Genomic DNA, 26552 nt, shown 5'->3' on the forward strand with positions numbered 1-26552 from the left:
AAAAAGGAACAAGGGTGATTCAAAGTTGTTTAGGGTGGGCATGGCAGTTACAATTTTTTTCTAACTTACTTAAAACCATAGTAAACTGAGGCCAGGTGAGCCAAAGCGAGAGTACAGAGAAACAAATGGGGGTGGGGGCGAGCAAGCAGGGAGGGAGAGACGGATTATAAAAATAATATAAAAGTGGCTCTTGTAATGATGGATGGCAAAGACCACTTACAAATGCCTCATACACAGTTGATAACACACCTAAAAAGCTGAGAAGGTTTTTTGCATTGGCATGTTAGAATAATGATACAGGCAGAAGTGGGAAAGACTAGTCTCAAGTCTGGAGAACCAAGAACAGAGGGAGGAAGGAGGAGGACAGGGAATGCCCCCCCAGACATCCACCCAAAGCCTAGACTACAACACCACAGAAACAGAATCAGTTATAGATCCTTTTCTTTTCCTCTTTCCGGTCATCAGCATAAAGGATATGATAAATAGAAAAGCAGCGGTGAGAAGGAAAAATTTAAACAAAAAGATGTTAAAGCAGCCTACTGAACAAAGATAAAAGGAGTCATAGAGTACAACCTAATCATGGTTAACGTGTTTAAAACTGCATGAGTTTTCTTTGTTCCTACTTCTAATGAATTCATGTATTACCAGTGACAAATCAGGGGAAAGTATGGGCAAAGGCCCAATACTCTTTTCTAATAAATAATAGAAACCAAAGGTCCGAATCAAATAGTTCTATGAAATGTCAACACCTTCCAACTTAATATGAAAGTTTACTGACGATGATGCAAATTTCTATTTTCGATGGATGTTTTCCATTTCAATGCAGATTCCTAATGTCACAAGCAATGAAATTCTAGTACAACCAAATGACTTGGAAAATTTCTTGGAGTTCATTCCCAGTGTTGAATGTGACAGAAGCTTTCTACTGTGAGGTTCTAGAATGTATTTGATGACAGGCATTGGAAAACAATATAATTTTTTTCCAGGTACATTTATCAGGAAGGTGATGTTTGCAAAATCCTAGATCCAGGGCAGAACCACCACTGAAAATATCCTGCAATTGCCCTAGTATGTGGAAGGGAGATAACAAATACATTTCTGTGACACTGGAATCTTGGCTATTCGGCCTGGCCAGCCAAATAAATGTGAAAGGCAAATGAAACATTATGCATCCAAAAGCAAAGATTTGTAACTGTACCCAAAGCGTAGTTAATGCTCAGAAGGATGGTTAGAGGCACTGGTTCAAATCTCTCACACGATTTCAAAACCATACTGTCCATTACATTGTATTATGATGGGCAAGGTCACCAACAGTGAGATGCTGGGCACGCATTAGTCATGCAGCTCTGAATTTCTGAGTTGATTTGATACATGTTGAAAATTAATGACAGAAATATTTCCTAAAATTTGCTGAAGGAGCCTAAGTCTCTTTCTGGAAGCAAAAAGGATAAACAAATTATGCTCTGACAGCTGCGATATAGAGATGTGAAATCGGGCAGCTTTAAGTAAACACACCCCTAGCTCTGAAAACCTAGGGAATGCTCTAATTCTGCTTATCAGTGACTCCAGGCGAGTGGCATGAATCAGTGACTCAGGAAACGCACTAAGTATTAAGAAAGAGTGCTTTCCACCATCTGAACTATGAAAGGCCTGTAGCTTTTCCCCATGTAACTAGCAAATAAAATTGTGCTTCTGAATCAATCTGCAAAGAGGTTATTTTCGGACCAGCGCATATTTTTGTCCTTGGGGCTATTCAGTTAATATCTTTACCAATAAGTTGAAAGAATGTGTAGAAATGTCCATCTTACTGAAGATCTGGAGCTATTTCTGACGATAGTGTTAGATTAGAAATATCCTGAAATTTAGACAGCCTTGCATTTATTTATTTATTTTATTGACTTGAGAGAGAAGAGGGGAGAGATGGAGGGAAGAAAGTAGAAAGAAAGAGAGAGAAAAAAAACCAAACATTGATTTGTTGTTTCACTACTTATTTATGCATTCATTGGTTGATTCTTGTATGTGCCCTGACTGGGGATCGAACCCACAACCTTGGCATGTCAGGATGATGTTCTAAGCAACTGAGCTACCCAGCCAGGCTTAGATTGCCTTGCATTTCGGTTTCCAATTTGAGTTACTTAAATTCCAAATGGAGAGTATTTGGCTTGACAATAGTTCCTGCCAAAAAGAACTTTTAAGAAAAGGTCAGTGTTCACATGCCCTAGCCGGTTTGGCTCAGTGGATAGATCAGTGGATAGATAAAGTGCTGGCCTGCAGACTAAAGGGTCCCAGGTTTGATTCCAGCCTGGGTTGCGGACTCAATCTGCCTCAGTAGGAGGTGTGCAGGAGACAGCCAATCAATGATTCTCATCATTGATGTTTCTATCTCTCTATCCCTCTCCCTTCCTCTCTGAAATCAATAAAAATCTATTTTTAAAAAAGAAAAGGTCAGTGTTCACATTTTAGGTTTTTCCTTTCTTAGCTAATTCTGACATATCTAAAGAAAGTAATTAACTTATATTCAAATTTTCTGAATTTGGAATAGTAGGGAGATCAGGTCAGAAGATATAGAGAGGAACTTGGAGGCTAGTGATCATTTGAGTCTAATCCCCAGCACCTAGAACAGTGCTGGCTACAGAGTAGGTCCTCCATAAATAGTTGTTAGTGAAGAAGTGGATGGATGGTCTCAAGGATTTTGGTGTGAGGGTGGTTTCTTCCTGGCCTTAGTTAAATATCAGGTGCTGAGTTCCCTAGACAAGATGGTGCTCTTGGAACTGAAGTGCCCCACCCACATCCATGATGGCACCGAGACACCCATCCCGTCAGCTGCTGGCAGTGCTGGCTCTGCCCATAGCTCACAGCTTCCCTCTCCAGAAACGAGGCTTCCTCACTCAAGGTGTGCTCCCTCCCAGGGGACAACCTGGCCTGGGTGCCTCACTGGGACAACTCTACATGGCCATCCCAGACCAAATGTCCCTATGGGCATCTGCAGTTGTTGCTTACGGTGGTCCCTTCCCCCATTGTTTGTTTCTTTATAGGAATATCGCCAACAGTCTTCCCAATGTAGCTCTTCCAAAAGTTCCAAGTCTGCCTCTTAATCTTCCACAGATTCCGACTTTCCTCCCTCTTCACAGCTGTTGTCTCCTCTTGGAGACTCTCCAATAAATCTGCTACATGTAAAACTCAAAAGTGTCAGGGGAAACCCACCAATAACAAGAACTACGATCCCAAATTCTTTTTAAAAACACATTTCCATAAATGCAGAGCTATGTCTTTACAGAAACAAGGGGAGTACTAAAAAGCATACTGGATTAGGAGAGAGAAGACGTCACAGCTGTATGACCCCATGTGAGGCATCTAAGTGCTCCTGTGGTAAAGCATGTGATAGTGTATACGCAAGTCTTCTGGGAACCCTGAAGCACACCGCCAGGTGTTACTATTTATTAACTATGATGCCATGACTGCAGTGGCTGACCTCACGCACTCATTAACACAGTGCATAAAAATGTACCACTTTTATATAAGACTCTTAGAAGAAGGACTTAAAGAGAAAGCTAACTACTATTTGAGTAGACATCCCTAAGCTATCAACCTGGGAAGGAAACAAGATGGAATAGGTTGGTTATATCATCAGGGAGAATTGGTCATCATTGTGTATGTGCGTGCACATGGAATGAACCAATGAAAAGGAAAAATAATCCTTCAGGAAGAGACTTAAGAATATACCTGTAGTTGATTGTTCCCATTACCAAGGACTAAGTTTTAACAATAAAATGATCGAACATCATTATCAACACTTTAGGCTCATTTCCTTGTCGGAGACCTGACATTAGCATCTAACACAGCACAGCGCTGAAAGCACTTCTTATCTTCTTATAAACGAAGCATGACTTTAGATCATAAACAGAATTAGACAACAAAGGAATTTATATTAAAAACAAGATCATCTTTCAGCCTACTATTCCCCCGGCATCTGAAGCTTTGAAGTTAGAACACAGAGTGTGCACTCATTTATAAGACCCCCAGGCCCGGAGGCATCGTTCTATGTGCTGATGGAAGCTAATGAATTCGGTGATTCATATCTAAAGCGCTGCTCAGCAATTCTTTAGATATGGCCACTCACTGTCTTGCTCTTTAAATTGACTTTCAAACTCTCTCCCTCTTTCTGAACGGTGATACCTACCCCTTCCTACTGTTAGCTACTAGGCTTCCTTCTTATTTCATTGAGTAAAGTAATCAGAATACAACTTCTGCTTCTCCCTAGTCCCATCTACTGCCTCTGTACCCCTCCTCTGCCTTCCTTCCTTGTACTATGGAAACCACTGTGCACAATCCCATCTCCACCTACTCAGGGACACTGCTCCTGCAGTTGGCCCTCTGTCTCCTGAATCATCAGATTAACATCTTAAAACAGCAATGGAGGGGTGTGAGGGGAGGGAGTTATTCCTCTGCTTCCATTTGCATATGAACCCACTCTATTCACCTGCACCTTTTTTCACTGTACAACCTTTCATGAAGTTACTAATAACCACCCTCTACCCAAATCCAATGATGCATTCTTAGTGTGCATCTTATGCCACCTCTCCGGAGCATCTGACAGTTGTCACCCCTTTTGTAAAACATTTTTATTCTTTTGGTTTTCAATCAACAAGCTCCCCTGTGTGTTTTTTCCTATCTCGCTGTATGTAGGGTCCTCTACATCTCCCCTAGCTCTGTTTACCACGTTTTTGAGGCCAAAACCTCAGAGGAAGGCATCCTCAAATCACCTTTTCTCTTACAGAGTACAGCTAATCCACCATCTGATTCTACCAGCATTATTTCCAAAACAGATCCAGAATCCATCTGTTTCTGCCAACTCCCTCAACTTCTCTCCCTTAGAATATCATGTTAGCTTTGTATCTGGTGTCCCCATTGCCCCCTTTGCAATCCAACCATCAATTCTCCTTTCAGAATCTAGAATAATTCATAAGAAATGCAGGCATGTTATTACACATCTTTTAAAATAATTCCAGTACCTTCTCATTATACTCCAAATGAAATCCCAAGCCCTCTCCATGGTCTGTCTACAAGCCCCATCTATGTGCTGGTCCTTTCCTTCAACTTCAAAATCAGTTGCACCCCAGCTGCAACCAATCAGGTTCCAGCACATAAACTTCCAAGGATTCTGTCATCCCAGGGCCTTGGCACCTACTGTTCCCTCTCTCTGGGGACAGTCTTCCCCCAGAAATCCACATGTGCACTTATTCTTTACTTTTAGGCCTCTTCTTATATGTCAACCCTTCAGAAAGTCCCTCCTGATAGCCTTATCAAACCTGGGATTCCTGGCCGGTTTGCTAAGTGGTTAGAGTATCGGCCCATGGACCAAAGGGTCTTGGGTTCAATTCCTGGTCAAGGGCAGGTACCTGGGTTGCAGGTTCAATCCCTGGTCCCAGTCCTGGCACATGCAGGAGGCAACCAGCTGATGTGCCTCTCTCACATTGATATTTCTCTCTCTTTCTCCCCACCCCCTGTTGCTCCCCATTTCATTCTCTCTAAAAATCAATGAAAAAAATATGTCAAACCTCAGAGGAAGCCAGGGGAGTGGGGAGTGGGGGTGGGAAGAGATCAACCAATGAACTTCTATGCATATATGCATAATACATGGGCAAAGACAATAGAGTGGTGAAGGCCTTGGGGGGGGGGGGGGAAACAAGGGCAGGCTAGAAGAGGTTGCTGGGGGGCTAAGGGGGGCATATGTAATACTTTCAACAATAAAGATCAAATATATATATATCCTCCAGTGAGGATTAAAAAAAAAGCTAGAATACTTTGTCACTCTTTTGCTCTATTTCCTTGTTATATTATTATATTATTTCTTTGTCTGCCTCTCCCACTAGAATTAATATAAGCTCTATGAGCGTGGGGACACTCCAGGGCCCCCATCACTTGAAACAGTTCCAGAACTATGGTCAATGGTCAGTGAATATTAGTTGAATTTATGAATTTATTATTTATTTCAGGGTAGAGAGAGATCCAAAAACAGAAACCTGTTCAACAAACCAGAGTAAAGTAAATTAAGACAAAGTCAGTTTAAATACAAAAAGGCATTTTAAATGAGATTGTGAAAGATTTAAAAACAAAATTACTATAAAGGTATTTTATATATAAAAAAATAAGAACTACTATATGGAGGAAATAGAGAACATAGTGATTAAATAAGTGTTCAGAATGTCAGGCCTTTGAATGGTTTCCTTAAGTTTTCTGTGCCTCAGTTGCTTAATATGTAAAGTAGTACCTATAACACAGAGATGTTGAGAGAATAAAATTACATGACATGTGTAGAAAGGTTAAGAATTTCCTAGCTCACAGTGATAGTACAATATGTGTTAACTATTATTATTATTATATTTATTATATTTTTAATAAAAACAAATATAAGATATATATATGGTAGAGAAGAACAGTAAAATAAACTAATCACAAAATTCTGGGTAAAGGTTGCCTCTTGAACATAGGAATAAACATAAACACACCAGCAAAAGGAAGGCCAGTGCCTTCTGAGGACAGATTGATATCACTTAACTCAGATTTCAAAATAGAACGCTGACCTCTACCAAACAGAGGCCTAATCTCTCCTGCACAGCATGGGTGTCAACTTGTTAAATGAGGGGGGAAAATTCAATTGTAGATGAAGCCATTGAAAGAAAAAAAAAATCAGTGTTTCTTGCAAACTCAGTGTGTTCCAAATGCTTGCACTCATTTATAATGAGTGATGCTCGAGTTTTAAAAACTTTCCTAAGGAAACATGTCAGGAACAAAATTTTAAATCCTATGTAATTCCTATAGGCCTAAGGATTTACTATAATGTAGTATGTCCTTAGGAAAGAACTAACTTAACCACTGCATTAAGCAGATAAGGCAAATGAAGCCTGAAGAGGATAAATGCATTACCAAGGTCATATAACTAATTAGAAGTTAGATTAGCTCTTCTCATTCTTGCATATATATTCCATCCCTTCCTCTAGCTACTTAATTGATATATGCTAGGAAAACAGGTACTTATGTTTCTATAGCTCTATTACAGTCCTTGTCACATGATAAAAATGCTCCAGCAAATCAGGTACTACTTCTGTTTGGGGATTTTTGGTTTTTGTCCACCACTGTTTGCTCAGAGTGAGCACTCAATAAATATGTATTGATTAAATAATATTGAAGTCATCTTTCCATGCCTACCTAGCATCTGGTATGGTATCCAGCATAGAACTGACGTGAATATATAGCCTTCGAAAGCATGGATGCATCAATGAGTAGATAACTCCACCATTTTGGCATACTTATGGAATTCAATTGAGTTCAAATATGGAAACTGAAAACAATGGAAAATCCAGTGATCCACCTCCCCCAGGGTGAAGATGGGTTTGACTTAGTGACTCATTCACAAAGAACAGCATAGGGAAAAGGAGAAATTGTACTGATATAGTGGAGAAACCTAGCAAATACAACCGTAACCAAGTGAGCAGACTGTCATATTCAGGGATGTCATATGGATATCAGGGAACCCCTGATAAGATGGGACAAGAAGGGAACTTCACCTCTGCAGTATTCTTAGCAGGAACCCATAGCTCCAGTCTAATTAAAAGTAAGATAACAGAGAAAGCCAGATTAGGGGATATTCTACAGGATACCTGGCCAGTATTCCTCAAGACCATCAAGGTCATGAGAAAGAAAAAAGGAAAAGGAAAAACTGAGCAAGTGTCCCAGACCAGAGAACGCTAGGAGACATGCTAGCCCAATGCAATGTGATGTCCTGGACTGGATTCTGGAATACAAATTCCAGGTTTAGTTAATTGTAATAAAGTAACATCACTTTCATTGGCAAAGGTACCATCATAATGCAAAATGCTGAACAACAGGGAAGCTGGGTGAGGAATATAGTATAACCCCAAGTAGTATCTTTGCCACTCTTTTGTAAACCTGTAAATATTCCAAAACAAAAAGGTTTTCTTTTAAAAAATTGGGTGATGCATACCAGATGATGCAATTATGAGACTGTATTAAAACTTAAGAAAGGGAATTTGCAGATATCTGGCCAAATCACCAAATATGAGCTTTCAGTGTTTACACGTTTCATAGGTTTAAACATCTTGCCATCGTGGCAGCCTCTTGTACTAGTCAACACAGGAAAAGTAAATTGAACGATTAATTGTGTTTTGTTCCCACATTCTTTCTGTGATATTTTTCAGTGTTTTCAATTCTATTTTGGAATGTGAGAAAGTGATCCGGTGGGTGGTGGTGGGTTCACTTTGAAGTGTAGAAGTGAGCCTGGATTTTTGGACCTGAGATTAAGGAACAGTGTGACAGTAGCAACAGCAGCCACAACAATCCTCGCTACCATTTTTGGAGGGCATGCTAATGTGCCAGATGTTGCACCAGGGGTTTCACATACAAGATTGCATTTAACTCTCAGCACTCTATGAGGTTGCAATTATATTCTCATTTTAGAGATGAGATATTTGGTGATCAGAGAAATTACTTTGTCAAGGTCGTGAGATTCAAACACACACATTTACAACTCTTCTACTAAGTCAGTAAACGAAAGGCAGGAAAATTCCATTACAATATCATTAGTCTATTCCACAGAATCATATACTGAGATTATATATTATCTATTATACATTATATATTACATATTATAAATATCCAGATAATATCCATTATACTGAGATAATGTATATAAAAGGGTTGTTGCATGTAATATTTGCTATAAAGCAAATGTTAGTCCCCTCCTACTTTAATAGGCTACATCTACTTTCAATTAGTTCTAAACTGGTTTTTGCTTTTGTGTTTTAAGCCCTAGACTTGTATGAATTATCATAGCAGCCCAAAAGTGCAGAGTAAGCTAATGGCAGAAGTAAAGTTTAGTTTATGTGGAATAGAGTTAAATCTTGGTCAGTATCAAGTTATTCAAGATATAAAAAATAGGTCATATATCAATGAAACTCTTTTCAAGTTAGAAATATAACAGATTTCCTTTAAAATTTTTTAAAAAATTAAATGTAGTGGGGTGACATTAATTAATAGGATCATATAGTTTTCAAGTGTACACTTCTATGATACATGATCTATATATAATTGCTACATCCCACCCTAAGTCAAAAGGGGTGGGGTTGTAAAGAACAAAGGGGGCCAAATAGATGGAGATGGATAACAGATTATCCTTTGTCTAGACTACATCAGGGAAAGGAAAGAATCTCCATACACCCCCTAAACTTTTTTACTTCTTACAACTAGTCTAATAATAAAATAATAAACTTGACACAAGGCTAAATTAACAGGACAAAAACAATTTAATATGTATGCATGAGCAGTTATAATATGATCACAAAATGAAGCTCAAAGAAATCACTGAATCAGAAGCCTTTTTATGATTTTTAGACAAACAATACATTTGTGAAGAATTGACAGGACGAAAAAGTTAGTGTCTGTCAGAAAGTTATCTAAGCAAGGGTTGGGTATTGATTAGTGAGGAACCTACACACTTTGGGCTTCGATAGTAAATTAATAAAGAGGCAACCAGGTTTGTTTATACAGACTCTTTGGCTCTGGGTTCTTTAAATCTAATGATAAGAGACATCTCTGCCTCCAGGTCCAAAAGAGGGCCTTTAACATGAGAGATTTACGTCCTACTTTTAGGGGCACAGAGAGGTCAGTGTTGTTCTTGCACTGGCTGTTCCTGAAGTAAGGAACATTAATTCAAAATAAACAATATGCTACTGTGGGATACTTCAGGGCCTGCTGGGACTCCAACAGTTATATAATGATGTGCTTTATTTTGAACTTCTTTATATACTTTATTCAGATTATAAGAGTGAGCCTCTGCTGTCATTATATTATAAATTTACTTTAGGAAAATTTTTTAAATATGGCCACTTTCTCTTTATGTTCTACCTTTTAAGTTGAATAAATTTGCCACCCTTGGACAGTATAACCATTGTCTCAGGGTTAATAATTCATAAACCCTGTGAATAAGGCTCAAATTGCTTTACCTAAGTCTGAAATTTACCAGCAAGAGCTGAGGGAGGGACTGGCAAAGACTAACCTTTTCGGGCTATTATTTTAGGGTGAATGCCCCCAGGTAAGCTGGAGCCAAATGAAAGGAGAATGAAATGTATCTGAAATAGCTCAGTCATCCTTTTATATGCTGAAACAAGCCAGGCTACTAAAAGGGCTGCCGTCCTGTAATCACCGAGGAGTCCTGCCTTACAGAGGAAAGCAGGGCTTTGTGAGACAACAAACATTCGATTTGTAATGTAATATAAATAATGATGCAGGCACATGAGCAAGATTCTATTAAACAGTGATGGCAAACAGCCTGTGATGCCTGGATCAATCACTTGCTGTCTCATCAAAAAAGGGAACTAATTTTTAAGCCAAGTAATGGAGTACTGCTCTAGTTCAGACTGTGAATGTGGACAATAAATGATCTAAGAGGATTCATTCCCTTTTTTCTTCTGGGATGCAGGTCAGTGGATTCCTAGAATCCTTTTATCTGGGTGTGTTCTACGAACTTCATTTAATTAATGCTTGTAAAATAAGATATCTACTTTGGCATGTATGTCACCGATGGACTTGAACTGGTGTTTGCCTTTATACTCAACTTGACCTCTGCCAGCTTTCCCATGAACCTGTGGTTAGTTTCAAGTTGAACCCAAGCAAAACAGAGTTAGAAACAAGTAAAAACCCTAAAGGACAAACTTCCCTGTACAACCACAGGTTAGAAGCGTCATCACCATATATTAAAAGCAGAATGCCTGAGTTGGCCATCTTTACTTCTAATTAATATATTATAATCTTTAAACCCAAATCTTTAAAATGAAATAAATCCTTGATTCCCTCTTTGAATGTTTCTTTGTACTTTGGGTCTCAAAGACACTGCTGAATTTGTTGGATTTATATGTATACCAAGTCACCTCCCACAATTTGATATAGGGTTTCCTCACACAGAAATTGTATCACATTAAGATATGATGAGTAAAGCACCTGCCAAGAAGTATCATCTTGTGAAACTCAGATCACAACTACCTCTGGCAATGACAGACAGAAAATGGATAGAATAGACAGAACAGATCATTGAAATGCACAGAGAAGCCAAAAATCCCTCCCCACTCCCAACTGACTAGCTTCAGAGTTGATGGTAAGCTGCAAAATAGTACAAACTTGAGATCCATTCTCTCTTTTTATTTTTCAAGAATTGTAATCTCTTTGCTTGACTTGAGAAAGAATAAAAACACTATTCTTTACAATTAGTTATCTCTGAAAGTCAGTTTCACATACATTGTAACTAAACCTCCCATTTCAAACATATATATCCATCACATTATGGGTTAAATTAGATTTTGTGCTAATCTGTCACTTGTAGTCTCATTTACATTAGAAAATGTAATCTTTCATTGACAGAAGGGAGTAATTTGGGGAATTTGCCCTCCTCCACCTCCAACTTTCCTACCAAAGGAAATGTGGGTGAAGGACAGAGTGGGGGAAACTAACCCGGTATTGACACAGAAAAGAGCCAAGAGGCCGGAGGAAGCTGAAGCAGCAGAGAGAACTGAGAAGGCAGTAATTTCACACAGAATTCCCTGTAGGTGACTGGGCTGCCATGGAAATGGGTCCTTACTCATCGCCACCTCCAGATGCAAAAGCCCTCGCACCCACTCTTGACAGTGTCCCTGAATTCCAGGATTTCCATCCACCAAATCCCACTCCAAATCACAGGTTCAGGAACAAGAGCTTGGAAGGCATTCTCTCAGAGATGCAGCCCGACTCCACCCCTGCCAGTTTTAACTATTTGCATCTTCTACAACTCTAGGCTGGTTCACGCTTGGAGCCAGTTTGGAGTTTTAGTTCATAAACCTCTGGTTTTGTACAAAATGCCTTTTTCTCTATTAGCATCCCTGCTGTATCCTTGGGCACTGGACCTGATCTTCTCTGACTTTAATTGCAATTGACTACTGACCCCCATAATTATGGGGGGGGGCATAATAGTGACTAGAATGTAAAAAAAAGTGCCCAATAAGTACTGAGGGACAGATGTAGTGAATACAAATTAGTTCTCTATTTCAAGAAATATTTAGAAAATGTGAACATAGAGAAATAATTCATATATTGACTCAATTTAAGATTCTGGAAACAGTGACACATCCTCAAGGAATCACTTTATCATGACATTGAATGTGACTTGGGCCTTGTTTAAATATCATACAATCACGTAACAGCTAGAAATGTTGGACGTGTCCTCACCAATAACTGTCATGAAGGACGAGGACAGTCCTCGATGATGCCAGCTTCCAGGAAGACACCTATGCTAGATGTTACTCTACTATGTGGTGTCACCACCTTTCTGCTTTCTCATTTTAGATAAAACCAAGACTTCAAGTGGTTAATAAACCAACTGGTCCTAACTTGGCATCTTGAGCAGGAAAATTTTATTCCATGCTCCTGTTGCATTTTCTTCAGCCCACCTATCATCACTTGGAGTTCTCGTGCTACTTCCCTTCCCTTCATTTCTATAACCATGGCTTTCAGATCCGAGATGAATCTATCCATCGAACCAAGGAAGATCAAGAAGATGAAGATAGGCAGATCACAGGAAATCAATGAGGCACTTCCAACTTACAAGCTTCCCGGAGTTTCTCTTTGTCATAGTGGAACCCTTCATAGTCTTGCAAACTGATTTTGTTCACGCGGATCCTCAGGCGGTCTGGGATAGACTGGGGACTGCAAAACAAGAACCGCATAGTCAGACCAAAATGAGAGAGTGGAACTGGGAGTCGTATGCACCCGGTGGGACTACATGTGATCCTGTCTTCGTGCTTAGAAGAGAAAGTTCACTGTCAAACAGAATTGTGGGCTCTTACAAACTATAGCAATGACCTGGAGAACACATCCCCAGAACCGCAAGTTTCTGAAATTTAGGTTAAAAACATGGAAATAAGCCGGAAAAGCTTCTGGAGACCACTCATATCATATTTGCTATTAACTTGGTAAAAATTCTAAGATCACGTGTTTAGTTCCACAATAAATTACATGCAGTGAATCTGAAACAGTGAATAGTGGGTAGAGTGATAAAGAAATGTTCTAGGCAAATATGCCGTAACAGCCAAACGTGCCAGCTTGACCCTTATAAGAGACAGGAAAACTATAAAAAGAGAGCTAATGATCCCCAAAAGCACAGGAGCGAGACTGAAATAGCTCTAGACACCTCAATAGTCTCTGAGAGCAACTCTTGGTCAAAACATATCACAGTGAACACTGCCTGTGAGGGAACCTCTGAGCATCGCAAAATAAAACTCAAAATTAAAAATGTGCACCAAGTACCTTCCTTAGGAAGGACATGAAGTATGCATTTCATTTTCAAAGAATTCAATCCATTCTAGTTCATGATATTAAACAATAAAGGTGGTAGAACCGAACTCTCCGAAGCAGCCTGTTCGTCTTCACAGACTTCACCTGGATCCTTTGAATGTCCTTAAGTAATACTTTCAAAATAGTTTAATTAGGGGTATTAGTTGAGTGAATCAATTTAGTTTTCATCATCACCATTATGAATCGATATATTTCTTTAATATATTAATAAAACACAATCCCCACATGTCCCTGAATATTATACTTAAATTTCATTGGTTCAGAAAATTTTCTCAAATAAAGGATTACTTCTTTCTTATATTATGGGATAAAAGTCACCATTAACTAAAGTAAAAAGAAGAGCATTACTCCTTCATTCATTTTGACGAAGGAAGGAAGGAAGGAAGGAAGGAAGGAAGGAAGGAAGGAAGGAAGGAAGGAAGGAAGGAAGGAAGGAAGAAAGGAAGGAAGGAAGGAAGAAGGAAGGAAGGAAGGAAAATGGAAGGGAAGGGAAAGAAAGGGAAGGGAAAGGAAAGTGAAAGAAAGGGGGAAGGGAGGAAGGAAAGATAAAGGGAAGGAAGGAGAGAAGGAGGTAGGAGAGGACAGGAAAGAAAGAAAAAAGGAAAGGATGGATGGAAGGAAGAAATGATACTTTTAAAAATTGTCAGAATACTGCTACTCCCACCTCAAACACACACACACACACACACACACACACGTGTATTTAATTTCATTACAACTCTGTTAGATGTAGAGGAAAAATAATTTAATCTAATTCTCTTGTCTAAAACCACATTTTAGGGCAAAGTATAGTTAACTCCCTCCATATAGACTCCCACTCTACTCATCCCCAAAGTAAAACACATACTCCCCTGTATAGATATATGTGTACATCCATACATAGCTCTCTCCCCCGAAACACACACACACATACACACACATTTATATATAAGTGCATGAATTCTAAAGAGATGCTGAACAGATAAAAATGTCTATAATTTACTGAATTAAAAATTAAGCCTACTAGTGTACTAAACCATGAGATGGGTGTTTCTGAGGGGAAGTTGAGAAGCCAGATTTAACAGCTGCATTGGTCATTCAGCCAAAGGTGTTTGCTGGGTGTCCAGTTTGTATGAGGCATTGTGCTGGACATTGACAGGCAGCTGACATAAATACTTAAGTATCTAAAGAGGTATAGTTTGACAGCAGCTTTGTAAATTAGTGGAATACACTTTAAATATCATACATACTCACACCATCAGTTACAGATAGGAAAACTGAAGTTCAGAAAGATAAAGTGAATTCATGGTCACATAGCTACTAAGTGGCAGAGCTGGGAGCAGAGCCTTGGACTTTTCACTCAATGGTTTCATGTGCCTTATATTATATGATGCCAAGAATCCCACGGATTTGACAGCAAAGCCTAGAGCAGTGATGGCGAACCTATGACATGCGAACTCATTTTTTTGGTTGATTTTTCTTTGTTAAATGGCATTTAAATATATAAAATAAATATCAAAAATATAAGTCTTTGTTTTACTATGGTTTCAAATATCAAAAAGTTTCTATATGTGACACGGCACCAGAGTTAAATTAGGGTTTTTCAAAATGCTGACATGCCGAGCTCAAAAGGTTCGCCATCACTGGCCTAGAGCCTGGATTCGCAGAATCAGATGAGCTCAGTGTTGTGCTCACAGTCTTTTCTTTATCAATCGACAATCAATGGGGGTGGTTTAGTAAACTGGTACATTCAAACAAGAGAATGCTGGGCAAATATTACATGATTGTGTAGATCTACATGTATCTAGGGAAACGTCTGACAACAACATACTGGTAAGTGAAAAAAGTCATGGGAAATTATACAGGGTGGAATCTCCTTCATGTACACTGTGGAACCTTGGAGTTTGTATATGTAGAGAAATGTCTGGAGAAAATGTTCAACGAGCTGGTCCCAAGTGGTCATCTCCATGTGATGGGATTTGGCAATTATTTTACATTAAGCGTCATCATTTTTAGAAAAATAATATAGTTATTTTTATAGTAGGTCAATATATAAATGAATGATGATAACTCAGGACAAGAGTAAAAATAGGAATTATAGCAGAGTGTTAGGTATTAGATGGGAAAGATTTTCAGAGATTAACAGAGTGACCACACAATGTTCATACCAAATGCTTATCCTGAAATAAAGAGGGGTCTAATCCTTTTATTTCCAAGTTCACCCCAATGACCTGCATGGACTGTAATTAGTAAATATTTTCCTGCAAGCATAGCAGCTAAGAGGGAAGCTGGAACCATAGGATGTGGTGGCCCATCATACTCTGTGATGGGAGATGAGTGAGGATAGAGGTAGAAAAATCTCTCTCTATACAATATTTGAGATAATAGCAGGTCACTGACAGTGACCTCTTGTCTTCTCCTGTAGGCTGGAGCTTCCAAGACGAAGACCTGGCTTCAGCAGCAGCCACAGAGTGGGAAATAGGAACCAGAGAATGGACCCAGTCACTGCACCCCTCCTCCAGGGAGCTCCCCAGGGCTAATAAGTGTGTCACCTTTATCAAGTTACCTATCAACAGCCTTCTGCCTCCCAGTCTGTCATCTCTGCCTACCAATTCCAACCACACACTGTTGCCTCCGGAACCACAGCCTCCCACCAATCTTCCTGACTTAAGGGTGGGCACACTGTGGATGAACAACAGAAACTTTCATTTGAACAGCGCTTTCAGATCCCACATGAATTCACATATTATCTCATTTCATCTCTGGAATGATCAGCTAAGCAAGATGGAAGAAAACAGAGACTCTCTCTAACCACCTGTCACACTTTTCTATCCAACTTCCTACACAAGCACTTGTTCTCAGCTCCCGTCTTCTGCCAACAACACATCCCCCATTCCTGCCAGCAGCAGGTTACTTAAACCCAGTTTACTGATCAGGACCCTGCGTTTGGCCTGCCATCAAATGTTGCCATTGATGAGGCCCATCAGCAAATTTCAAAACCTTCAATCCCGGAGACCATGGTGGAAAACCTCTTGGAATTATTCTGTGCCTCAGTCTAAACAGTAGCTAAGGAAAGCAACTCGACAAAGGGGCAGCTCAGATTCCAAGTCAGATGGCCTGGATTGGGAGGAAAGCTCTTCCACTTATTGGTTAATCAGGAAACTCTGTGCTTCAGTTTCCTCGTGGGTGAAGAGATAATAACACTATTCACCTCATAGGGATATTATAAGAATTGAATGTGCTTAGAAAACTGGCTGGCACATTGTAAGTGCTCAATAGATATCAGCTATTATCAGTATAATTATTATTCTGAAGATTCTGCTCTTAGATAAGGTTCTGCCTAATAAGCCACAGAATCTGCTAATATCAGGTATTGGAAGATGTTTAAGGTATATACAGGAACCTTCTAGACACTTGTGACAAGCTGTTGGGCTTCCTCTGAGTGAATACTATCTAGCCTGGCTGGTTTCACAGTTCTTCTGGGTTTCCTCCTACCTAGAATTTTACAGGGAAATCGATAACATGAAAACAGACTAGTACATGGGGGAGAAAAAGCACACAGAGATGAAATGTAAGCCAAGTAATTCAGTCGTGTCCCTTTATGTCAAAATATATTAGTGTCCCATTAGTGGCTAACTGGAGTGGAAGATGACAAAGGTGTTCCGTGGAGTCTGGGGAATAGCATTGCTATTAGCTTTCTAAATTTAAATTTGCCAAGGAAGTTAGTAGAGCACAGAAGAGACTAATAACCTGGTTAAAAATACACTCGCCTCCCTGCCAACATCTACCACACGCTACTCCTATCCTGATTTAAGTAAGCTCTATATTAGGGGTTCCAATGGAACCTCTCAAGAGTCTCAAAGGAACTCAGCAATCTGTGAATTACCTTTGAAATTGGGCAGTGACCTTAACCTGTCACCATCTCACTCATTTTCTCTGAAGCATCGAGTTTGAGCTTGGGCAGAGTGGAAGTTCATGGCTCTGAACTTAACTCCCAACTCTCCCCCATGAGGACTTTCTCAAGAACCATAAGAACACCTCTCATTAAAGTCATTCATGTGGGCCTCCAAAATCTCCAGGCCACAAACCCCTGTCCACAGTATGTGTACCTCTTCCCCTGAGATGTTGGGGGCAGGGGAATGGAGTGCCATCAAGACAATCACCTGAACTCTCACTACTATTCAACTTACACCGAGTTCTAATCATTCTCTCCTCCTCTGTAGGTCTTGTCAATAGCTTTTCTTTTTCTTTTAATTGACTCTTTGTTGACTTTCAATCCATTAGGGTTAATTCTTCCCTCTGCCTTTAAATTTCTTCATTCTTTCAATTTTCTTTACTACACAGTTTCTCTCAGACAGATAAGAGACACTCCCATTCCCTTCTCTTCCATTTCGACACCCTCTGTGGACGAAGGGGATGAGCTGACTGTCCTCTTGTTTCCCAGAGTCACTTCTAGACGACTGATGAACACTATTCCCTCTTCTCACTGGAAACATGAATCAACTTGGAGTAATGCCTCTAGTGCTAAGACAGTACTACAGTACATAAAGCAGGATGTCGAGTCAGGAAAAATTTAGTTCCAATTTGAACTCTGCCAATGCTTAACATTATGAATGCTGATGTTACCTTCCCTAAACCATTTTCTGATCGAAATATTAAATTAATAATAATGTATTGATAGTTCTATTTTTAAAATTTTTAAGAAGTACAAATTGCCAGTCATAAAAACAATCACCGGGCTGTAAAATACAGCATAGGGAATATAGCCAATAATATTGTAATAAATAAACATAGTGTCAGGGGGGTACTGGAAATATCAGGTTGATCACTTCACTAATTTAACATTGAATGTCAACGGTAAAATTTAAAAAAGAACTTTTAAAGCACTTATCGAGTTGCAAAGAAGCTGGGAAAAATAATGCACTGAGCACTGAATGAGAAGATACATGTAAGCAGTTAACCCATTCCTGGTAAGTAATAAGTGCTCAAAAATTATATACACACACACACACACACACATATACATATATACACACACACATATATATACATATATACACACACACATATATATACATATATATTACTTTATATGTCTATATACTTACTTTTTATTGAATTTATTTGGGAGACATTAGTTAATAAAATTATATAGGTTTCAGGTGTACAATTCTATCACACACCACCTGTATATTGTATTGTATGTTCACCACTCAAGTAAAGTCTCCTTCCATCACCATTTATGCCCCCTATACCTAAAAATAATGTATTATTGTTGTGTTACTATTATTAGCATCCTAAGACTTCTTCAATTTTCACAAGCCCCACTGTTTTTTTAATTCATTCGTGGATAATCACATCATAGCAGAAACTAGTATCTCCCCTCTAAACAGTAGTTAGTGGATCTCAAAACTCAGCAGGAGGAGAGCATGTTGACATGCGTGAGGAGACGAGATTCAAAGCTACGTAGCATCTGTGGTCTGTTAGATGAGAATAGAAATGGGGGCTGTGAATGTGAGCAAGATATTCTACTGGAAGATATTAAGAATATAAATCCTAATTCATGGTACAGAGGAGACCCTGAAAGTCATATAATTATTCTACATTTGTATCTTGTAAATATCCTATTTTAATTAACATTTCTTTTTATAAATATAATTTTATTGATTTTGGAGAGGAAGGGAGAGGGAGAGAGATAGAAACATCAATGATGAGAGAGAATCATTGATGGGCTGCCTCCTGCACACCCCACACTGGGGATCGAGCCTGTAACCCAGGCATGTGTCCTGACCAGGAATTGAACCATGACCTCCTGGTTCATAGGTTGATGCTCAACCACTGAGCAACCCAGGCTGGGCTTCATTAATATTTCTTAAATGGTTCAGTCTAAGACTTGCCACTTAAAACACTCACTGTGTAGACTCATTCGTTTTTATGATGAACTATAATTTAGCCAGGCATTTGTTACTCATATATAAAGGGTTTTCCTTTGCAAGGTAGAAAAGCATCACAACTCTGTCCACCTTTCTCCTTTGAGGCCTAATCCTATATAATAAAAGCCTAATATGCACATTGACCAAATGCAGAATGACCAGTGGAAAGACCTGTCTCCATGACACACACTGACCACCAGGGGGCAGATGCTCAATGCAGGAACTGCCCCCAACCTGCAGGCCCCAGGCCGGCCAAGGTAGGTGCAAGCAGGGTCCTCCCATCGCCCTGCCATTTGCCCCACAGATCAGCCCTGATTGCCAGCCAGGCCTAGGGACCCTACCCATGCACAAATTTTGTGCACCAGGCCTCTAGTTTAATAATAATAGTAAGTTGCTATTATTTCTTTCCAGCAATATAAATGTGAGATTCTACCTGATCGTAACCTAGAAATAATAAAGTATGTTTCTATGAATTTTTAATAGAATTCATTTGAACGGGCCCTTGTTTTATCAAAGGACTTTGATTAAACTATTAATTGCTAGTGTGAATTCATAGCAGGAAAGACCTAAAATAGAGGCTGTGATGTGCTGTTCACAATAACTGCTTTGCAACAGTTAAATGAATGGAATGCAAGAAAGTCACGGCCCGGAGGCTTTAGCACAGTTTGCCTTCCGAGTGCCCCTGTCCTGCTCACTAGAGGCTTTCTCTTCGTGAGCCCCTGGAAAGCCCTGATTTGGCTGTTCATTTCTGTCCTTTGCCCACTGAGATCCGAAGGTATATCCATGTTGGACTGTGGTCTCTCATTCCTTTGCATCTGATCTAGTGGGATCTACACAAATAAAAAGAAAGAGGAAAGAACATCCAAAGAGCAGATGTACCTTCCAGAATGGTATGTAAACCTGTCTTCGTTAAATAACAATGAAGCAGAAACATCTACCAACGCACCCTTTCATCAGCTATCAAGCTGGGCCTTATTTAGAAATAATTATAACCAATGGCTTCCTTTAGCAACTTCCCAGAAATTGCTACCATCTACCCTGGAATGTTTTCAAACTGCTGCTGATAATACATATCCAAAACACACCCTCAAGTGAGCCTCTTCACATTGAACAATAAAACCAAATTAGATTGAGACTTCTGAACAGAGACTTAAAATGGATTTTAGATACCTGCTGAGTTCACACAAAACTAATAATTCCATTGCCTTCTGCCTAGAGTAGAGAACCATATCTCAGGAATCTGAAATAAGTTGTAAAAGAGTTCTTGGATTTGGAACCAACGATAAAAACCAAAACCACATGAGCAGCAGTCAGTCATGAGTTCCCTTTGCACAACATATTATTCTAGAGAAAGTACCTTTAAAGGTTAATTCATTTTTGATGGAAGTTGAATCAGTTCTCAGCCTCTTCAGGATCCATTTATGAGATAGCTGATATGCCATAGCTTACAAATTATCTGAGACAGCTACCCCCTCCAGATCTCCAAGATAATGGAGTTAAAGCCATTAGAGGATTGGGAGAGATTTTAAATGTTATCTAATTCAATATTTGCCATTCTGTCTGATTCTATATTCCCCTATGATTGCATCTTCCAACAGCTGCTCAGTCTCTGCTTAATCCTCATCCAGGATGGAGGTACCCTATATTTTGTTTAACCTGCTCCAAGCTTTTTTAAATTCTTCCTAAAGAATATCTCTCCCCCCCCTCTTTCTCTCTTTCCCCCCCCCCCCAATAGCTTCTGTTTATTTGTCTTTCTTCTATTATTTGGGACAAAATTGGGTTTAAATCACTGAGACAATCAGCCACAGGCACTAATGGCAAAAGAATGTAAACTTTAAGCACCAGTACTATCACTGGTCAAAGAAACATTTGCAGACTTAATGGCTAATAGGTAACAAAAAAAATAGGCAATAAGTACGAGATAGAAAAAAAAGTGTATATCATTGGTAGAAACAAAACATAATTGTAAAATATTTGGAAGACTTTCAAATACACATGGAAATACACACTTTCATGTTTCCATAAAAATCTGTAATAAATACTTATTCTTCTGAAATTGAAATAAAAGAATATGTAGTAGAGTGAAAGCAGTATGTGGCTGTTAGACACCATCTCTTCTGCGGGATATGATGGTCCCAGCATTTAAAGGAGAAGCAAAGTTGAAGAACCAGTAACGAGTTCACTTAGAAACATTGCAAAGCAACTAAACAGGCAGAGCAGTTTCAGGCCAATAGCCTTGATCGAGATTTCAAATTTTCTTTTTTTTAATTTTTAAAAATAGCTTTTTATTGATTTCAGAGAGGAAAGGAGAGGGAGAGGGAGAGGGAGATAGAAACATCAATGATGAGAGAGACTCATTGATTGGCTGCCTCCCTGCACTACCCACACTGGGGATTGAGCCTGCAACCTGGCATGTGCCCTGACCAACTGGGAATTGAACTGTGACTTCCTAGTTCTTAGGTTGACACTCAACCACTGAGCCACGCTGGCTGGGCAAGATTTCAAATTATCTTGATCATTCATTTCTTTTGGGAGGCAGTGACTTCCAAAGCACTAGTTGACTCCATTATCAAATTCTGAGAGTTTTATGTAGACTCACCCCACATATACTTAATGTTATAAGTTCTGGATACCAAATCTCAGATTTGTTTTTGTTAAGCCATTCTTGGACTCCCAAAGTGTCCTCTTCAGAAGACTATGTTGTCTATTCACTTTCTCCTTTCCTTTTGTTTGTGCGTATTAAACCTGCTTCTCAGTTCTCACTCATTCCTCCTTCACAGCAGCATTCCACACTGTGGGCAACACCCTGCTCCTGGAAACCCTTTTTTTCTTGGATTTCAGTTCAAAACACTCTCCTGGATTCTCAACTAAATTTCCATCTGCTCCTTCTTTTTCTCCCCTGCAGTTCATCCTCCTCTAAGGATGACTATCTTTCAGCAGAAAAAGTCTGTTAGGATAGGAGTTTTGGACTTTAAGTTCCCACTTACTCTTTCTTTATCCTCTTCTATGCTTAAAGAGTATTATCATTGGGCAAATATGATGATGAAAGGCAAAGAAAGTAAATACCACAGGAAATAAAGAAGGATGGAAATGAGAGGTAGAGGGAATATGAGTTTTTGTAGAATTCTGCAAATTCAAATTGCTGAGATGAAGAGCAGTTAATAACAGTTGGAATGGGGACAAGTAAAGAGCTCAAGCCCTGTCTCTCATCACACCAGGCCCAAATCATTGCCACTTTATGAACTAAGGCCATGTAATGGAGGTTTCCTGGTTATTAAAAATGACTGAGATGCCATCAGAAAACACTAACGTGAGCTACTTTTAGTGCCATAAGCTGCAAAGGCATGGAGAGTTCTTTTGCTGTTCTGATTGTGGAGAGGAACATTAATCACTATCTCCAATGGAGTGAGGAACCACTGGGCTTGAACCAATGAGACACCATAGAATAATGTCACTCCCGGTTCATCTGAATGGCTTCAGATTTTTACGTGCTCACAAAGAAAGACTTTCTTTTTATTTCAGGTTTCAATTTCCATATATCAAAGAGAAAGCCTTACATTTATTTGCTATTTACAATGCTAAAAGTCTTCACTAAGGTTTGCAATCAAAAGCTATTGTCATATTCTGTTCTTATTTGCAACTGATAAGGAAATTGACTTTCTTTGCTGCAAAGAAGGCTAAAATATGTGTTGGGATTTGCATAGTTTAAAAAGTGTCATTTCACAGAAAAAAAATTTGTGTGGCCATTCACATATATCAATAAAGATACTAAAATTAGGCTAAAATCTACTGGTATATTTGTTCATCTAGTAACTCTAAACACTTTGATGAATTAAATTGCGGTATTTGAGCAGGCATCTAGGTATAATATTAAAAAGAAATTTTATAAAAACCAAGATTACATGTAATTTTAAAATATTTAAAATATTTCACCAATAAACCTTCAGAAAAATCAGAAATTCTGAATTTTTATAAGTAAAAATAAACAAAGCAGTAGCCCAAATGCATGAAGTAATAATGGAGTGAAAATAAATATGGCCATGTATTTAAGGTTGAGAAATGTTATAACTCCAATTAGTGTGAGTAAGGATTGATGTGTAAATGACAAGACGTGCTCCTATTGTAAAGCTACTGTGAGAATTGTACGGAAGTAGCTATGCATTCCTAGGAAACAGGTTCAGCAAGGAGAGAATTCCAGCGTTTTGTCTTATGTCAAGAAAATACAAAGTAAGTATTGGCCTGGCAATAAATGGCATTATATAAGAAACATTTCCCTAAATGGCTTTAGCTTTCTATACAAAACATCTTATAAAAGGACACCATACCTTCCTAAAACCTTGGTATTAGAGAAAGAACACTTGCAAAGTCATTTCTTCTTAGCAGGCGATGGGCATTTTACCATATGTTTCAGCACATATTTTCCCATCCAGGTTGACAATGGCTTGCCAAGGTCTGGAATATTCAGTGGTGCTACATTTGGCTCTGGAGAGAGACATGGCATCACACCTCTCCTACAACTCTGCTAGTCATCAACTTACAGCTGATGGAAAGCCAAGCCCCCGACTTGTAGCACAGATGTGCTCCCAATAACCCATGTTTCCTTGTCAGAAGTCCAAGGAGAATGAATCAGAAAGTCCTCTAAACCCAATTCCTCTTTCCAACTCAATTTAGCCAATTAGGTGGAAACTTTTCATCACCTTTCTCTAATTCCTGACCCAATGACTAAAGGATTTTTTTTTTATGAACCATTCTTCTGGTTGATGTGAGAACAGACAATAAAGACACATTGCTAGAACAGAACTTGTAAAAATCATATGACAATTCTACCACTACACCAATTACTAACCAACAAAAATAACCTTGTAAAATTTGATAGTAAACTTAAGGAAAATGTTCCTTAAGATATACTTTTAGTGTTAGACTAATAAATTACTCAGATGATGAAGAATAAACAAACATGACATAACAAACAAAAATATCAATTAAAAGGAAAATAATGAGAGGGAAAGAATGGTTTCTGTTAAGAATGTCATAATAGAACGTGAAATTTGGGGTACTTTTGCGTGTCCCATTTCTTTCTCTCATTTCACTCACCATGTTAAAGTAGCTCACCTCTCTACCAAAGGCAATATCCTAATATATTCATAAGCCAAGGACCTATCCTCAAGGAAAAATGTAATTATTTTACTTTGCCTGGGCAATAAAACATCATCAGAGCAAAAGAGTTACGTCCCAATTAAAGGGCAAAAATAGCTTCTCTTGAGATCAGGGGAGTCTAAATGATTCAGAAAAGAAAATAATTAGTTATCCATAATACAGAGGTAAAAAGCTTTGGCATCTTTATTACATTTGTAATTCTTCCAATGCCACTTTTATTTTAGTCAAATATTTTAGCTGCAACTTTGGAACTTGCTGAATTCATTTTTAGTATTTCATTTTCTGACACAAAATGTGACAACTGGTTCTGGGGATTAATTAAGTCCAGCATCAACAAGTTTGGTTTTTTCATGCTTTTAAAAATGTACCCACTTTTCATTTCATAAAAGTGTTTCAGGGTATTATGACAGACCGAGAAAACTAAACTGTATTGCTATAATTAATGTGAAATTCTCCTACAAATGAAATGCACACTGCAATTTATGACCATGCCAGCAAAGCAATCCAAACTAAACACCCTCTTGGAATGCTGGAAACAAATGTCTACATTTGTTTGTTATTGATATATTTTTCTTACTCTATGGCAGAATATAGTATCAGTTATTATTGCAGTATTGGAGTAAAAAACAAAAACATTTATTTTTTTCTCTCTGAATGCAGTAAATCCATTAATAACATCGTAGTTGTAATGTTGTTATAAAGATAAGAATGAGTACTTTTTAAAAGTATTTAGGTGTGTTTTGTTTTGTTTTTTTTTTTTTTTTCTGGGTGGAGAGTCGTTTTGTAAATAAATCTTTTCTTCCCAAACACTAGCAAAATTATTCCTGCTCCTTTCCTTTTATAGTCTGTATTTTGACAGTTATTTTATTATAGTAACAGTTTTGGGAATTCAGATTCAAACAGAAATGTAAAGTTCGTATTGCTCAACCACATTATTTTACAGAAGAATGAATTTGGGATCAGACAAGTCATCAACTTTATTGTACTCATATAATTAATACAGAGAATCTGCTATAAATAAAAGAACAATGTCCTTTAGCCTTTCTTATAAAATTTTTTAGAAGATTTTAAGGAATTAAACTATTAGTACAAGTAATATACACCAAGTTCAATCTCCATATAGTTGGTGGCAGGACAAGAACCTTAAAATTCAAATGTATCTATTAAGATGCTATTATGAGCTGGGTTGTATCCTGGAAAATTCATATGCTCAAGTCCTAACCGCCCAGTTCCTCAGAATATGACCATATTTATAGACAAGGTCTTCAGAGGAATGAAGGTTAAATGAGGTTTTTATCGGTGGACCCTAATCTAATCTGACTGATGTCCTATAAGAAGAGGTCAGAACACAGACAAAGAGGGAAGAAAACATGAAGACACAGGAAGATGATGGCCATCAACAAGCCAAACAGAGAGGCCTCAAAAGAAATGGACCAACCAACACCGTTATCTCAGACCTCTAGCTCCCAGAAGTGTGAAGAGATAAATTTCTGTTGTTCAAGCTACTTAGGCTGTGGTACTTTATTGTGGCAGCCCTTGCAAATTCATACAGGTGCCTGCTAAAAAAGATGCACGAAGAGAACTAATGCATTTTGTTTTGGTCCTGTGACTATTGTTTATAAAAGATACATAATAGAAGAGTGGGTTGGAAAACTCTGGTGGCTTGATAACACTGTTCAGGATATTTAAACCTAATTTCCACTTCTTTTAAAAGTCAAGGTATATAGAATAATAATAATAATAATAAAATCACTTCTGTGTTATTGAACTAATGTTATTTCTAAGATCAGATTTTTAAATTTTAATTTTTTAAAATTTATCTTGACTAAACAAATGAACAAAAATTCATGAATGTATTTCCCTCCTGGGCCCAGCCCAATAGACCTGGTGCATAGCCTATACCAAACCGTCCACTAACCCAGAAGCTGACTTGTGCCACAGCCTCCTATGCTTGCACCTCAAGCCAGCAGCACTGAGCAAATACTCACTTCACTTTTGAAGTGACCTTTCACTGTGCGAGAAGTGCTGACTCATAAGACTGCATGTACACCTATGCACACATGACTAATCCACCTCTAAAAACAC

General features: G+C 38.6%; 1 protein-coding gene across 2 annotated transcripts in view; it reads right to left on the reverse strand.

Annotated features, from left to right (window-relative positions):
• Positions 1–26552, reverse strand: part of DGKI (diacylglycerol kinase iota) — a 396707-nt gene that overhangs the window by 93945 nt on the left and 276210 nt on the right. For both annotated transcript variants that reach the window (XM_059711894.1, XM_059711895.1), the window contains one exon: positions 12650–12750. In XM_059711894.1, the coding sequence (XP_059567877.1) occupies positions 12650–12750 (101 nt within the window). The remainder of the gene's footprint in view (positions 1–12649; positions 12751–26552) is intronic.

This window comes from Myotis daubentonii, chromosome 10 (assembly GCF_963259705.1).
Source record: "Myotis daubentonii chromosome 10, mMyoDau2.1, whole genome shotgun sequence".
Lineage (NCBI taxonomy): Eukaryota > Metazoa > Chordata > Mammalia > Chiroptera > Vespertilionidae > Myotis > Myotis daubentonii.